The sequence below is a fragment of the Protopterus annectens genome, chromosome 2.part2, assembly GCF_019279795.1.
Source record: "Protopterus annectens isolate FY-2018-M chromosome 2.part2, PAN1.0, whole genome shotgun sequence".
Taxonomy (NCBI): domain Eukaryota; kingdom Metazoa; phylum Chordata; order Ceratodontiformes; family Protopteridae; genus Protopterus; species Protopterus annectens.
Genome location: NC_056730.1, coordinates 839,191,569 through 839,207,829, shown reverse-complemented (window position 1 = coordinate 839,207,829; position 16,261 = coordinate 839,191,569). Strand labels below are relative to the sequence as shown.

The 16,261-nt window shown below is 34.7% G+C and overlaps 1 protein-coding gene across 1 annotated transcript in view; it reads right to left on the bottom strand.

Moving 5' to 3' along the window:
- The window catches only part of ADGRV1 (adhesion G protein-coupled receptor V1), a 3,979,741-nt gene that overhangs the window by 3,011,250 nt on the left and 952,230 nt on the right, over positions 1-16,261 (bottom strand). The window contains exon 35 of the mRNA XM_044064182.1: positions 511-641. Within this exon, the coding sequence (XP_043920117.1) occupies positions 511-641 (131 nt within the window). The remainder of the gene's footprint in view (positions 1-510; positions 642-16,261) is intronic.

Here is a 16,261-nt window from a genome sequence, read left to right as displayed (position 1 = left end):
AAACAGATATAAAAAAAAACAAGTAGTACAAATTACAGTGCCAATATTTCATATCATATGGTTATTAAAAATGTGATATAGTATTCTAGGTCAATCTTCTAAGTATCTGAAATACAAATACTTTTATGTTATTATATACAAGATGTATAACTTAATACATTTATTATAAGTATAGCATTGTAAAACTTAATGAAATACAAGTTATGATATAACAATATAACACAGCGAAGCATCACATCAAAATAATCTTCAAGTTAATCAGGCTCTGGCAGGAGGAGCACTTATTTTGACATCATGCAACTTCTCCCCAGGAATGATTAATTAAAACACCTTGGTTGTATTTAACCTCCTCAGTATCATGAGCTCATTTTGAGTCTCACAAAGTATTTTAGAACAGATCATATATGTTTGAAATAAGAAAAAAAATAATTGCTGAAAATATCTGTACAACAATTTGATGAATTACACATTATATCACTTACAGCACTAAAACTTAATGGTAACACTAACCTCAGGGAAGAAAATTATGCCTGTAGAATTCATGAAGTTTTGTTCCACAAGCTTTCCATAAATTCTCCAGTTAACAGTAACATTCCCACGTCCAGGAGCAGTTCGCACAACATTGAGAGTCACAGTTTCTCCTACAGATAAGATTCACAAAGTGAAGATGTTGCATAACCATGAGCTACAGATACATTCCAGTATAAAACACAGAGCCATGCATGTAGAAGCATGCATGTCCACGTGTCTTCTTAAATGGATATGTAAGACAGAAAAACAATCACTTACACTGACTGAAACCTGGTCTCTCTGCATTTTGTTTTGTGAATAAACAGAACCTATTACTTTATTAACACTCTAGCATAAACATTTAATTGCATGTAAGACAAGAATGCTGCTCACATTTTGGATCACTAATCTTTAACCACATGCCCACGGATACCTTTTTTTATTGGTGGTTTCCTATAACGGTACAACCACCACAACATGTATGGCTATGGAACATAAATGTGCCATAACTTATGGAACTTGTGGGAGGAGGGCTCATATCGGTTCTTCTGGCAAGTTGGTCATCACCAACCTTTTTTAAAAAAGAACAGATGTTGCAAAATGTGCAATAATATACATGTTCCAGTATGTAACAATTGTCTTATTTGTACACCAACATGGTGGAAAGCACAAATAAATTGTTTAATGACTACATGCTAGGTATGAAGCAAGAGAAATTCTTCTCCTAAAAGATCCAAAAAAATAACTTGTCTATATTTCAACAGTGACCAGTGGTGTGCCATAAAGTTTTAAGTTTAATGTCTACAATGAATGATGCTGTCACTTTTAGTATAATTTCCCCTTGTTATACTACAAAGGTATATTATGCATAGCATTCCAATAAATCAGATGCCTACAGCAATATATAAACTGATTTTTCTAATAGCAGAGCACTAATGATTAAATATGAACTTATCAGTTAAAGAAGTACTACACTCATGAGATAAAAGCTCAGTAACCCATTCTTAGTGATGTACATTTGCTGCAGTAGCACATGAAAAAGAAAACATATACACCAAGCTGTACATAAAGGTTTGCAAGAAATGGTGGAAATAAGGTTTTGCTATTCAGTCTCCAGCTGATGCTCTATAAACTATTTTATAAAATGAAATGCTTACTGTAGTACATTCTTAGCAAATTATCAGCACATTGAATGATAAAGTAAATCTGGTGGCCATATAACAATCTATCCATTTAGTGAGCCATGTTACCACTTTTTTTTTTTTTGTCATTTAAAGATATATACCACAGGTAAAATGACAAGGAAAACTTAATGTACTAAAGCACATGTTGCCAATGGCTTTGGCTATATTGACTAAATTGGCTTTTAAATTTCCTTGTCATTTCAGACAATTATTTGTCGAAAAAGCTTATCAAGTGTAGCAGTTATAATAGGACAGCAGTGATATCATTTAATGCTGTGGTCATGGTATTCATTTTGTAAACCTGTTTTTCCATGTATGAATAAATCACACAACTGGATCATTATATCAACATAATTTTAAAATAAATGGTTGTAGAATCTGTAGAAGAAAAGCCTCTCACTTTCCTGTTTTAAAGCTGAAAAAGAATAGTCCATGTACACTCAGTCACAGATGAGTCATGCACAACCCAAGGAAAACTGTTGCATAAAATCTCTAATAACTAAAACCAAAGGGTACCCTTGCTGTACTACTGTAAAGGCATCATTTCATCAGTATGATCACATGATGTGGAAAGCAGTGGTCAGGTTTAGGGCAGAACAACCATTCCATGACCCCTTATGCATCTAGAGGCTGAACCAGCAATGGGAGGCAGCATTCCTGCCTAGTACTCATCTACGGTATTGTATAGAATTATACAAAATAGCCTTTAATGAAACTGAGGTCAACATGCAACAACTGTATTTCAACAGTAACTTCATAAAAGATAATACTTATTTGACAGTCTGCTGTAGACAGGGTATTAAAAACAGCACATGCAAACTAACAAAATTATATTTGAAAGTTTAGAAGTCACATGTATGGTCAACTATGTTCCGAAAAGGTATGCTGAAACAGACATAATAAATTCAATTGTGACACAGCATGCATTGGCAAAGAGTTTGTTACAGATATGGCCATCCTCTGGATCTGGCTAAAGCTTTAAGCACAAGTTACAAAAATGATATTCATGCTTCGTTCTCTTGCACTACAGTAACAAATCCTTTAACTGCATCACAACAATGCTTACACAATGGCAATGGTGATGACATAGATGGTGATGGCAACACTTAAAAGACTTGAATATAGCAAAAACACTCAGAATAAATTTCTGTTTACCTGCAGGCCCATGTTAGTTTAGTTGGCAATTCCATAATGATACAAACGGAATTAAAGAAACACAGAAGCATATACAAGCCTACAGTGATGCCTAAAAAGAAGGCATCTCATAATCTCACATTTTATTAACTACCACCTGCAATGTTCTAAATAGCAGCAGATATATGAATGCAAAATAGCAACCACAAATATGTTGTTTTAAATCTAGTTTTGATAAACAAAATACCAGTGGTCAAATATAATGAAATAAAGCATTTCAGGTGTTAGCAAGATATAAATACTTTCTTAGTAGTACTGTAATAAGATTAATTACATTAATGCATTAACTACGTATTTGATGTTTGCGTATGCATATATACACACACCTTTAAAGCTGTTGTATCACACCTAGCAATGTTCTGTGCAAGATTGTGTGTGTGTGTGTGTGTGTGTGTGTGTGTGTGTGTGTGTGTGTGTGTGTGTGTGTGTGTGTGTGTGTGTGTGTGTGTGTGTGTGCGTGCATGCGCACGTCTGCTGCAGTGTGAGAACTGGTCATTGCAACTATAAAAAGGTGCATAAAAATACTTTAGTACATTGAACACAGCAAGTAATCTCCAAAATCAGCAGAAAGATAAGCTTGTAAAGCATGTCCCCTGCATGAGACACAATCTTAACTGCACTTAGAAGTTCTAAACAAAAACTTGTTAAGCATCCCCTATATGCAGAAAACACTGGGACTCATGCTAGGGAATAAGATCAGACAGCCCTCACCAGCAACAAAAAACAGTAGCAAAAGGTAAAACAGCTTTTAAAAGCTGCTAGAATTTCACTCTGCTCCAAAAGAAAGGAAGATTAATATGTCTAAACTTTTAAAGACATTAGTTCTACAGAGGACCACTTTGTTTCTGTCTGCTGTCTATCTGCCAGCTCTAAGTGCTATACTGCATTTAAAAGCCAGTAAAGTTAAACACTTCACACTCCTATACTTTTGTCCTGTGACTGGTAGTATGTCTTTTATTGTTTGTTTTCATCATGTGTGCTCATGAGGCAAATATCTTAGCATATATATCTCAGACCCATAATAAGTTGGTTATGATTGAAGACTCAGTAATAATCCGCTGTGTTATGCAACTTTGAAAGCTGGCAGAGAAGTGCATAAACAGCTTTTCTGCTACCTAGTTTGTGATCATAACCAAGATGTTCCATATACTACTTTAAAGATTTTAAATAAAAAAATCAGACTACAATCCAAACATTTGTTTATAGAACCCTCAGTACACTACATCAATAAACAATAATGCTCAACAGGGTGAGCATTATAAGGACGCAACTGAGTGCCCAGTGGTGTTGTTAGACCTGACAGCATAGATAGATTGTCTACTCCTTGAAGGTCCATTATTTTCATGCCACCTTTGAGGGCATTATTACTGTATGCTGAAAATGGCCTGTTCCTTTGCATTGGTTGGGATCTATGTCAGAACATCAACTTTTCAGAAAGTCAAACTTCATATGGTTAAGACTATATGACTGACTTTCCGAAAAGTCAAATGACACAAAAACAACAAAACAAGAAAAATTTACATTTTTGCTGGGGTAAGCCTCACTCCACCCTCCATACCCCCTACATATTATATATACCAACTCCAAGATCACACTACAGTGACTAAAGGGGTAAATTTCCAGATCCCCACTATACTGCAGTCTCTAAACAAAAGCTTCATCTTTATAAAAATTCAATCATATGGTCCTGGCCATATGCAGTTTGACTTTCTGAAAAGTCAATCTTCTGAATGGGACCCATTGGTTGATATTGTGTTGTCAATGCATTTGCATGCCGGTGTGTTTTACTTGTTTTGACAAAATGATAATTTTATGTATTGCCATGGTATGGACTACACATTTCTTTTTTTAAGTGTTACTTTAAGTGTATGATGGTTCATTGTGATATTTCAGACATTTTAAATAAAGTTAAAAGTCTGTATTTTTTGCTTGTCAACAAAAAACATACAGTAGAGAGCTGATTATCTGAACATCGATTATTAGAACAGTCAGTTATCATAACCAGCCTTCCAAAGTTTTCAGTTGGGAAAAATCATAAAGTCTGAAAACGTAAACATTATATGTATTTGAGCTTGTAGCCTGCTCGTGTGTGAAAAAATATTCATTATTGTCCATTGGAATCACTGAATGGTTGAAATGTGTATTCCTGCATGCAGAAAAAGACAAGATTTTAGAAGTTTTTACCCAGTTCAATTATATGTTTGATTATCCGAAGAATTTGATTATCCGAACTACCCTAGGTCCCAATTCGTTCGGATAATTGGCTCTCTACTGTAATAATGATGATGTGAAACACTAATTACTATACTGACACAACTTTATAAAATATGCATACTGATTTGCTATTATTTATTTATGTTTGTTATTCAGAATGTAACACGGATCAGCATGAATTTTTAACCTAGGTGCACTTGGTTAAGTGAACTTCTCCCAGTCATACCCTTGGCAAATGTAGCTAAAAAGAGTCAAATACTGAACTAAGCAAACAGCTCATAGCTCTAATCATCTGTGAAAACTGTCAGATGAAATTGTATTTAATATTGTTCCATTCTTTTTTCTTATTTTGTCTAGGAAAAGAAAAAATGTTAAGAATTTGTGTGATAGATATATTTATTTATTTATTTATTTATTTATTTAAATTGCTTGTCTTTTGTTATATGGTATATCCTTCTTAATTCAAATGTGAGAAAATTATTTTACTGAACATAAAGGTGAAAAAAGTGCTTTATTTGCTAAGCATATTATTATTTCTTGTCTGGCTTTTAATATTTAATATAACTCAGAGTTGCAGGCAAACTCTGGACAGCCTGGAAGCTCAAATGATTTGAGAGATGTGAACGACTACAGGTGAGATGGCTTTACTATCAATAGTGTAGTGCTTTATAAGCATGTTTTCGATGGTATATTGTTTTAAAAAATTCATAAAAGAGCCACTTTAGTAGAGTTTTAGGAACTGAAAGTTGCATGATAAGTAAAACGTAAAGCTCCTAAAATCATTATTTTTAAGTGGTATGCTTTTTGCCTTTATAATACTTGGGGTTCTAATGTAATTTTTCTGTGTTCTGGTTGTGCTTTATTATTAATTTAATATGCATTTTTATTTTATTTTTATGTACTATATCTGTTAAAGTCTGACTGGCTATGCATTTTTTGATAGTATTTCTGCACACACACACACACACACACACACACACACACACACATCTATATGTATATGGATTTTTTTTTGTGTGTGTGTGTGTGTGTGTGTGTGTGTGTGTGTGTGTGTGTGTGTGTGTGTGTATGCAAGTTTTGATGAGTGGAATTATGTATTTTAGCATATATATGTTACTGTTTTCAGCTTATGCTAAGTATTTTTAATGTTTTAATTTTTCACTTTCTCTCCATGCTTGCAGTTGTTCAAGTCTAATTCACACAGCATGCAGAGTTATATTATTTTATTTACATCTTTGGATAATTTTTCATTTTTGGTCAGGCAATGAGTTTAAGTTTTCATTTTAATGTGTTTATTATAGTAAAATGTGTTTAATTTGTGCTTTTCTCAACTTTTTTGTTGGAGGAGTATTCTGTGATTGCTAGCTTTCCTCTGATAAATGACTTTTCATGATAGTAGCAGTCTGGGGTTGGGGTAATACACTATGCTGAGTTACAGTAGACTCAATTCCAAATCCATTTGCTTTGACTCTTTGTTCCTACACATAAACTACTTTATTATTATTATAAAAGAAATAGGACAGAAAAGGAAGTTTGTAAAAGAGGCGTATAATGGATCAGTTGCCAGATTTAACCTATAAGACTGTGCAGAGCCTATTATTTAAAGTAGACCTTTAAAAAGTTTTATCACAAGCAGTGGTGTATATGTTTAAATAATGTAACCCACAAGTGTGGACATCAATAGAAAAACAATATTAACACTTTATTAATGTGATTTCAATATGTCAGTTGTGAGTCTAGTTCTTACAAGCCCTAGATGCCTCTTCATACTGGACTAAAAGGGTATAAATGCTACAATTTTATAAACTCTAAAGCTAAGCATTTGAAAGCCTAATTACAAGTTCAAGAACATTCTTAGCAGAATGAAAATAAAGTTAGTAATAATGGATAAGTGATCCATTTAAAATATGAAACTAAGTGAGACATCTAACCACATATACATACAACCCTTCTATATTGATCAAGAGTGAGGCATCCTGTCCAGGTGGTGCACTAAATGACAGTTTACAGTGAAACATTTTCAGCTTTACATAACATATTCACATATTTATCCTTTAAATACAAACCTGTCGTCTTACTTCTAATGACCTTTTAAAATTGGTCACCCTGCTCATTTTACCCTTATCTTCTCATAGTTAACAACCCCTAATTAATAACTCCTACCCCAGTGACTAATTTACAGTTCACACTAGAGGAAGAGGGGACATGAATAACATTACTTATAGCCCCTACACTTCCCAGTATCACAGAAGCTACACTTGTGAAATACACTGGAATGTCTGCCTCTTAGCTTCTAATATTGCTGTCTTCCCTTTCCCCAGGTAGTGCCGCATTTTTATAAGCAACCTGAGTGTCAAGGATATCAGATTTGCAGTACTTGAAGAAACCTCAGCACTTTGTCCTCCAGCAGAGGGCAGCACAACAAAGCCATGTAACTCCAGTCTCCCACTTCGGTTCATATGGAAAGTAGTAGCTCATCAGTCCTTAGACCATTACAATTCTAGCAAAAATATTCAACATTTTAGAAGTTCTCTTCATCCTCAAGTAGTGCAATATAAGCTAGACTCTGGGAAAATTTGAGGCTGACCATCTAATTATCTAGATTTAACTTGAGAGTAGCAAATAAGTTTTCTCTTCTGCCATGGATTGCATGAAGAATGGACAGTATGAAAGTGGTATGTAACATATAGGCCAACCATTTCTCAGGAAATCTCACTAATGTTTTCATCTACAGGAGTACCACATTAATACATTGTACTATTTTCACCCATTTTCCCCACAGTCACCACTGCCATTTTCAGCATCTTTGCTTCATTACATCCTATAAAGTTTTAAGTTTCTAGAAGCTCCATATAAATCAAGTTGAACAACACTTTCCTTCCAAGTACTTTGATATCTGGGTTTGAACCACCTTCACATAAAGAACACATATACATACTAGTTTCACATACCCTTTTGTATCAAGAAAGGCCCTTGACTGACTTGTCTTCAGTAGGAATTAAAGTCTTAGCCATAAGCTCCAATAACACCTATATATGGCAAATAAAAGCCTTGTCCAAGATTCAATGATCAGTGATAAGTTAAACTGTGGTCTTTATTTCTTTGTGCATGAGACGTTTATCTTCCTTCCCGATGGCATTGTCTACCATGTCTTCTGCTTAGGTCTTTGTTCATCTACACAACCTATCTCTCTCTTCCTGTCTTAATTTGTACACTCACATGTCCTTTTCTCTATATTTTCTTACACTTTCTAAATGCTGCATGTTTTGTCCACATCTCCAAATTAATTGTTGAAGAACCATAATGTTCTCTGCTGTTCTTTCCCTTTAATTTTTAGTCTCATGCAGATGATTTTTGTTTCTGTTATAATCTTCTTAATAATGCATCCTCATTTCTTTTTCACCCTGATTTATGACTACTGGAGCTTTCTGAAGCACTTTTCCCCACCCATTTTACAAAGCCTACCTTTCTGATTTTGCTGTCAAGTTCTTTGTTAAAGGGTCATGGACAAAGCCAAAAATAATAAAGGGATAATAGCCTAGATTCAAGGACAATTTTTAAATATTACTCCAATTCACTTAAAAATCTACTGGAAAAACAGGTTTGCAAAAATGTGCATTTTTAGAATAATAACCATGAAACTTTGCTGTCTGGTATTACTGACTGACTGTAATGATGAGTGATTAACCAGAAAATCAACTTTTTTTAGACAGACAGGGCAATATATGAGGCAAAGTCCACAGATCTCAACTTTGACTGGCTTAAATATGTCTTTGTCTGATGATAAACTGCACAATTTAGAAACCACTCTCTCCTAAACAACTCATTAATACCATATGTGAAATTCTAATATGCGTTCCACTTGAGGATATTAAGTCCAGGATTGCTCTGTCTGGAGTTTTAGCTTCAATATTGTCTAAGGCCCATGTGTAAGACTTCATAATGGCTGCACTTTCCACTTAACATCTGACATATTAAAGTCTTACAGTAACAATACATTGCTTTCTCTTTGCTGTTTACAGTATATAGACAATATATTCCTTTCCTCTGTTCTTTATAAGGATAACTTTGATCCTTATTTTGTCTTTTCCTATCCTTCAGAAGTTCTTCATGCATCTCCCATGTAGACTGCCCTTCCTACACTGTCCCATTCCTCTATGTTTATATATGTTTTGCTGCTGTGATCTCTTCACTAATATAAACAACCTGACCTATATTACTTATCCAACAAAATTTGTATCACACTATGTTTGCATCCAAGTAATGGTTCTCTTTGTACTCTGTTTTTGATTCTGCCACTGCATTAATGCATAGTGTTTCCATCACCGACACTAGTTCAGTTAAAATTACCACCAGACAGTGAACTCCGTTATGCAGTATCTTCCAGTTTGCTATTAATTTGTTTTGTTTCAGTTTTCTAGTAATGTATCTTTTTCATATAATAATGGGTGTTTCTCCTACATTAGGGGTTGGGAGGGTGGCCTAATGGTTAAGGTGTTTGCCTTGCAAACACAAGGTGCAGGGTTTGAGTGTCACAAGGGACAATTGGCTAGGCTTAAAATGGCTCGCAAGGGCATTTAGCTTAGTACTAACCTATGAACTAACCATATTCCATCACTTGTACTGGTTCTTATTATTAGATTCCACTTCACTAGTTGCCCTGATGTTTAGAAAGTCAGGGTTTCATGGATGCTTTACTGTGCCTCCCCTTGGCCAGTTCTACCTTCTTAAATAAAGGTTCTACCAATATCCAATTCCAATTTCTTTTCTGAGTGCCTTTGCTGTCTCATTTGGTTACACTGAGTCAAGGATAATAAAAACATCCGTAGTGTAAATCAATAATTTATACTTTCAAAGGCCACAGTATGACAGGACTACATAAAATTGCTGACTGATGTGTCTGGAGAGATATTTCTCGGTTTCACTGCTATTACTGTGGAAGAGCTGAGTGTGCTCCTCCTGACTTTTCAAGCTAGTCTGGCAGTTAGTAGAATGAGTTAATGCCAGGAGCTCCCCAAAGAAATGTAGAAGGCCTTCCTGAAATATAGAGCTTCACATATCTACAATTTTATTTACAATACTTTAGAACTTAGGGTAGCAGGATGTTACAAAATCCCAAGCTAATTTAAGGATTTTCTAGGTGATTCAGTGTATTCTACTTGTCTTTGAAAAGAAAAGTCATAATTCTGTCAAAACTAGCCTCTACAAAAGTAACCCAGGCCTGAAGTAGTTCATAGAATGCAGATACAAGAAGGGCAATAATGTTTAGCCTGAAACAACTAGCTATTTTACAGTATAATGCTGGTAAACTTTATATGACTGTCCCATTCCAACCTTCCGTCCCAGAAATAAATGCTGTACCTCACTGTGAAGTATAAGTTGAATGACTACTCTTATGTAAATGTCTCAAAATGCATGCAAAATGTTAGAGTAATGATGAAAGATTAGGTAGAAGAAAAGTAAAGAAATGAACAGATTAGGTCAGACAGGTGATAGGTATCATGGTCATATTCTGTTACTGTGCCATGTGTTACTATTTTTGTGGAGTAAAGTAAAACTATGAAAATGCCTCCATATGTCCAAACAGATACTTTGCAGTTAAGCCAGTACAGTGGCATGAAGACAAGGTGCCAGGCTGACTAACAGTTACCACTGCTAAAGCACAAACCTGGGCTACCCATGCTCAGCCAGGCATACTGACATAACACACATTCAGTGGAGTAGTTTTCCAGTCTGAAACACTGGACATATGGAGTTCTACTCCCATCAGTCCATTTGGCAGAAAGCTGCAATACTCAAAAGGGAAAGGAGACAACGCAAGTAGGGGCCTGAAGGACATATACATAAGATTACACCATTCAACTGACAGCAATTACAAAGCATGTCTAGGCATGGAATTTCATGCACAATACACAAGGCTAAGCATTTGCAGCTGCCTGGTATTCCGCTTTCTCACTGCTATCATTTATATGTGGGAATCCATAACTCTGTGTCCAGAGAACAAGAAACACCCCCATTCGAAGGTTACATTTTGGGCTAAAGAGAAAGTTGGAACTGAGGCATTCAGTGATTAGCAGCTGAATCAATACTGTAATAAATAAATTTGCTATAATCTTAGGAGTAGGTTGTATTTAGTTGAAAAAGTATAGAGGCCTACATTGTATTGGAAGTATCCAGACGACTATGAAAACTTTTTAGTTGAATAAAGTTTGGTGAATCATGTTTCACTGAACTGTCTTTTGATAATCTATTACTGCTCATTTCTACCCTTATTTTTGCCAGGCCCTACTTTTTATTTGATGTGTTCATGCACTTTGTTATGAAAGTACCTGCTATTTTCTAATCTACTTTTAAAATGTAAACAGCATATATGATGAGCATAAACCAGGTCTGAGAGTTTAGCAAAGGACTGAGGATACAAGGTTCTAACATGCATCATCCTGAAGTACTAAATTAAATTCCTTTGCCTCCATTTACAAACTGTATAACTTTGAGAAACAAATTTATCCAGATCACTGAGATTAGGTAATCGAATAATAAGAACTTGCTTTTAGTGGGCCAAATTCCAAAAGAGTGGCTTTTAGTCAAGTGTGCTGTAATTTTGAATGACCTGCTCTCGGTTTAAGTGACTTACTTCCATCTAAGGCCTATCTATAAAGAAGGTTTACTGCAAGGACTAGATTCCAAAACACTTGGTCTCAGCCTGCTGATAGCAAGTCCTTTGGAATCTAGGCCAGAGAACATGTCTTAAGAAACAAACAAACCACCTTGGATAACCTGAGACCAAACTGAACCATTTCACCTCATTATCATTTCTAAATAGTTAATGCTTTATATAGAGAGTTGTTTGTGTTACAGCTTCTTTTATATCTTATTTGTTCCCATTTCATTTTTTTTCTCTTTCTCTGCTATATTTTTTTTCATTAAAATGCATCATCATTAATTTGTGCTAGACCGAAACAGACAGTGGCATATTCTACATTATGCTGATTTAGAAAACATGATGCTCCAAATTTTATTTCATGTAGTAATCAAAGAAAACATTTATTATTATTATTATTATTATTATTATTATTATTATTATTATTATTATTTCATATTTAATTTCAATTTCTTTAAGCTAATTCTGGCTCTAGACAGCCTTTTCTAAGTATTTATGCTAATAGGATGACAACTCCAAATGTTTCTTCATGATACATTACCTTTCTCTTTCTCTTTTCACAGGCAATCACACCTGTGTATCTGTGAGCATATTTTCCATGATCTCTTAGTGTTGCTTTTGCATTTGTTTTCTATGCTCCCTCTGTTTCCAAGTATGTATACTCAAAGCTATAAACTGCCCTGTAAGTACCATAATCACAGTATTCTAACAGATATACAACCAGCACATGTGGAATGTTTCTGTCGCTCTTTATACTTATATCTATAAACTGCCCAATAAGTACCATATCATGATATACTCATGGATATACAACCAGCACATGTGGAAATGTTTCTGTTGCTCCTTATACTTATACCTATAAACTGCCCTATAAGTACCATATCATGATATACTTATGGATATACAACCAGCACATGTGGAATGTTTCTGTCACTCCTTATACTTATACCTATAAACTGCCCTATAAGTACCATATCACGATATACTTATGGATATACAACCAGCACATGTGGAAATGTTTCTCTAGCTCCTTATACCTATAGCTATAAACTGCCCTATAAGTACCATAATCACTATATTCTAATGGATATACAGCTAGCACATGTATCTCTAGCTCCTTATACCTATGGCTATAAACTGCCGTATAAGTACTATAATCACTGTATTCAAACAGATATACAACCAGCACATGTGTAAAGTTTCTGTCGCTCCTTATACTTCTAGCTATAAACTGCCCTATAAGTACTATAATCACAGTATTCTAACAGATATACAGCTAGCACATGTAATAGGTTTCTCTAGTTCCTTATACTTATGGGTATAAACTTCCCTATAATTTGTTTGTTTATTTATTTATTTATTTTACTTTTGTTTACCGGGATAGTCTGACTGGGTTGCATGACCCATTTTAAGTGGAGGCCCAGGGAGAAAAGCTCCACAGTAAAATCAAACATAAGATATAATTACTAGAACACGTATATACATTAACTGCCCTATAAGTGCCATAATGATGGTATTCTAATGGATATACAGCCAGCACACGTGGAAGGTTTTTTAGCTCCTTATACTTAGAGATATAAACCATTCTATACGTTATTTATTTATTTATTTTACCTTTGTTTACTGGGATAGTCCAACTGGGTTACATAAAATATAATTACTAGAACACAAGGATATACATTACAAAGTGGGTTAGTAAACTTGTACATAATTCCATCACTCAATTTATAACAGAGATACAATATATAAATTTTTTTTAAAAACTTGTACATAATTCCATCATTCAGTTTATAACAGAGATACAATATATACAGTTATTTTGCAGCTTTCTTGATATGTTACAGAACATTAACATTTGACATAATTAATTTTACAAGACTAATAGTTGTAGTACCATATATGGTATGGATGTATCCACAGCCTAACTTAACAAGAGGAAATCTGATGTTTTAGATGTGGATAACAGAGTATAGGATTTGTATTGTGATATAGAGGCTGTGACAGAATTTAGTCTGGGGGTATACATTGGCACTGCCAGGAGTTGTACAGGTGTTCCTTTAGGTGGCTTTAAATAGAGGTACAGTATGAATTAACCTGATGTTGGGAGGGAGACAGTGCCACTGCTTAGAGACTGGCTATGAGTATAATGCTTTGCCCAGCTTTTTTGAAGGTTTGATGGTTTTGAGTAGGTTTTTGTCATCTGGTCTAAGTGGTCTACTTGACTTATATTGTTCTATAAGATTTTGTAGGAAAGGACAGGCAATGGGTTTGTAGATTAGGTTCTGTGTAATGGTTAGTTGAGTGTATTTGAGATGATTTGGTAATTCGAGACATTTAAGTTCTTGTAAAGGTTTACAGTGGTGTGTTTGGTGTTTAGAATGGGTAGCAAACCGGGCTATTTTTTATAGCATTGTTTGAGCTTTGTTATGCTTGAGTTTTGTAGGTGGGTAAGTAAGCAAAAGCCACAGAGTAGTGAGGGCAGTAGGAAGGTTTTTGCTAGGGTTGACTTTGTAGTGGCAGTCAGGTATTGCCTATTTCTATAGAGAAGTCCTAGTTTTTTGTGTGTTTTCTTTATGTTTTCTTGGACATGGAGGTCTAGGGTGAGTTTGTTGTCAATTTCTCCTAGTAGTTTAGTTTCTTGGACATTTTGCATAAATACCATAATCACGGCATTCTAAATTATAGCCAGCACATGTGGAATGTTTCTCTGGCTACTTATATTTACAGCTATAAACTCCCCTATAAGTACCACAATCACAGTATTCTAACATATATATACAGTCAGCACATGTAGAAATGTTTCTCTAGCTCTTTATACTTATAGCTATAAACTGCCCTATAAGTATCATAATCACAGTATTCTAACAGATATACAGCCAGCGCATGTGGAAATATTTCTCTATCTCCTTATACTTATAGCTATAAACTGTCCTATAAATACCATAACCACAGTATTCTATCGGGTATACAGCCAGTACATGTGGAAGGTTGCTCTATCTCCTTATACTTACAGCTATAAACTGCCCTGTAAGTACCATAATCATAGTATTCTAACAGATATACAGACAACACGTGATAGGCTTCTCTATCTCCTTATACCTATTGCTATAAACTGCCCTATAAGTACTATAATCATGATATTCTAACACATATACAGCTGGCACATGTGACAGGTTTCTCTATCTCCTTATACCTATTGCTATAAACTGCCCTATAAGTACTATAATCATGATATTCTAACACATATACAGCTGGCACATGTGACAGGTTTCTCTATCTCCTTATACCTATTGCTATAAACTGCCCTATAAGTACTATAATCATGATATTCTAACACATATACAGCTGGCACATGTGACAGGTTTCTCTAGCTCCTTATACTTATTGGTATAGACTCCCCTATAATTTATTTATTTATTTATTTATTTTACCTTTGTTTATTGGGATAGTCTGACTGGGTCACATGACCCATTTTCAGCAGAGGCCCAGGGAGAAAAGCTACACAGTAAAATCAAACATAACATAGAATTACTAGAACACATGGATATATATATTAACTGCCCTGCAAGTACCATATCACAATATACTTATGGATATATACCCAGCACATGTACAAATATTTTTCTAGCTCCTTATACTTAAACTGCCCTATAAGTCCTATAAGTACCATATCACAATATACTTATGTATATACAGTCAGCACACGTGGAAGGTTTCTCTCACTCCTTATGTATATATTGTTCCATCACAACTTGGTTCTCATTCTCTGTGTTTGTTAAGAAAATATTAATACCATGAACTATGTCACTTACAAACTATTGCAGCACATGGGCTAGTCTGCCTTTAACATAACCTATTAAAACTCACATAATGTAGCTTAACTGCTCTCTCTCTCTCTCTCTGTCACACTCTGGCATCGTGTGCATTAGGCAACCAACATCTTTGGTAAATATATAAAAAGTAAGAAGACTTCACTTTTAATAAGCCAGTGTTTTCCATTTTGAGTACAGAGTATTTAATCTGACATGCTTTAAATGTTTTATCTCTAAAAGGTATTAGTTAGACTTCTGTTATTTTTGGAATAAACATAGCTACCAAAACAAAGGCTGATCTTATCTTATTGAAGGGCTACAAGGCAGAATCAGTGGACAAGATGGATCAGTTAAGTTTCACACTGTCAACACAGTTTTCTAGTGGATACTCAGAAAATGTACATGGTTACCACAAAAGCAACAAGTCAAGGTATTCATTCTGGTTGGTATGTGTGGGGCTGTACTTATTTAAAACTGAAAAGTTCATGCACTAGCCTTTCTGCAGACTATGCAAATATGATGCATTATTTGCACTGCCCTGTTTTAGACATTTTTATTCATTACTCTTCATTAAAGTCTTAATTTGTTTTTCCACATAATGCATGCTGACAGCAGCAGAAACAGATGGTCCTTGTTTATCTCCAGCCTGTGAGCAGGGAAGAAACAATGAATGCTTATGGTATGAT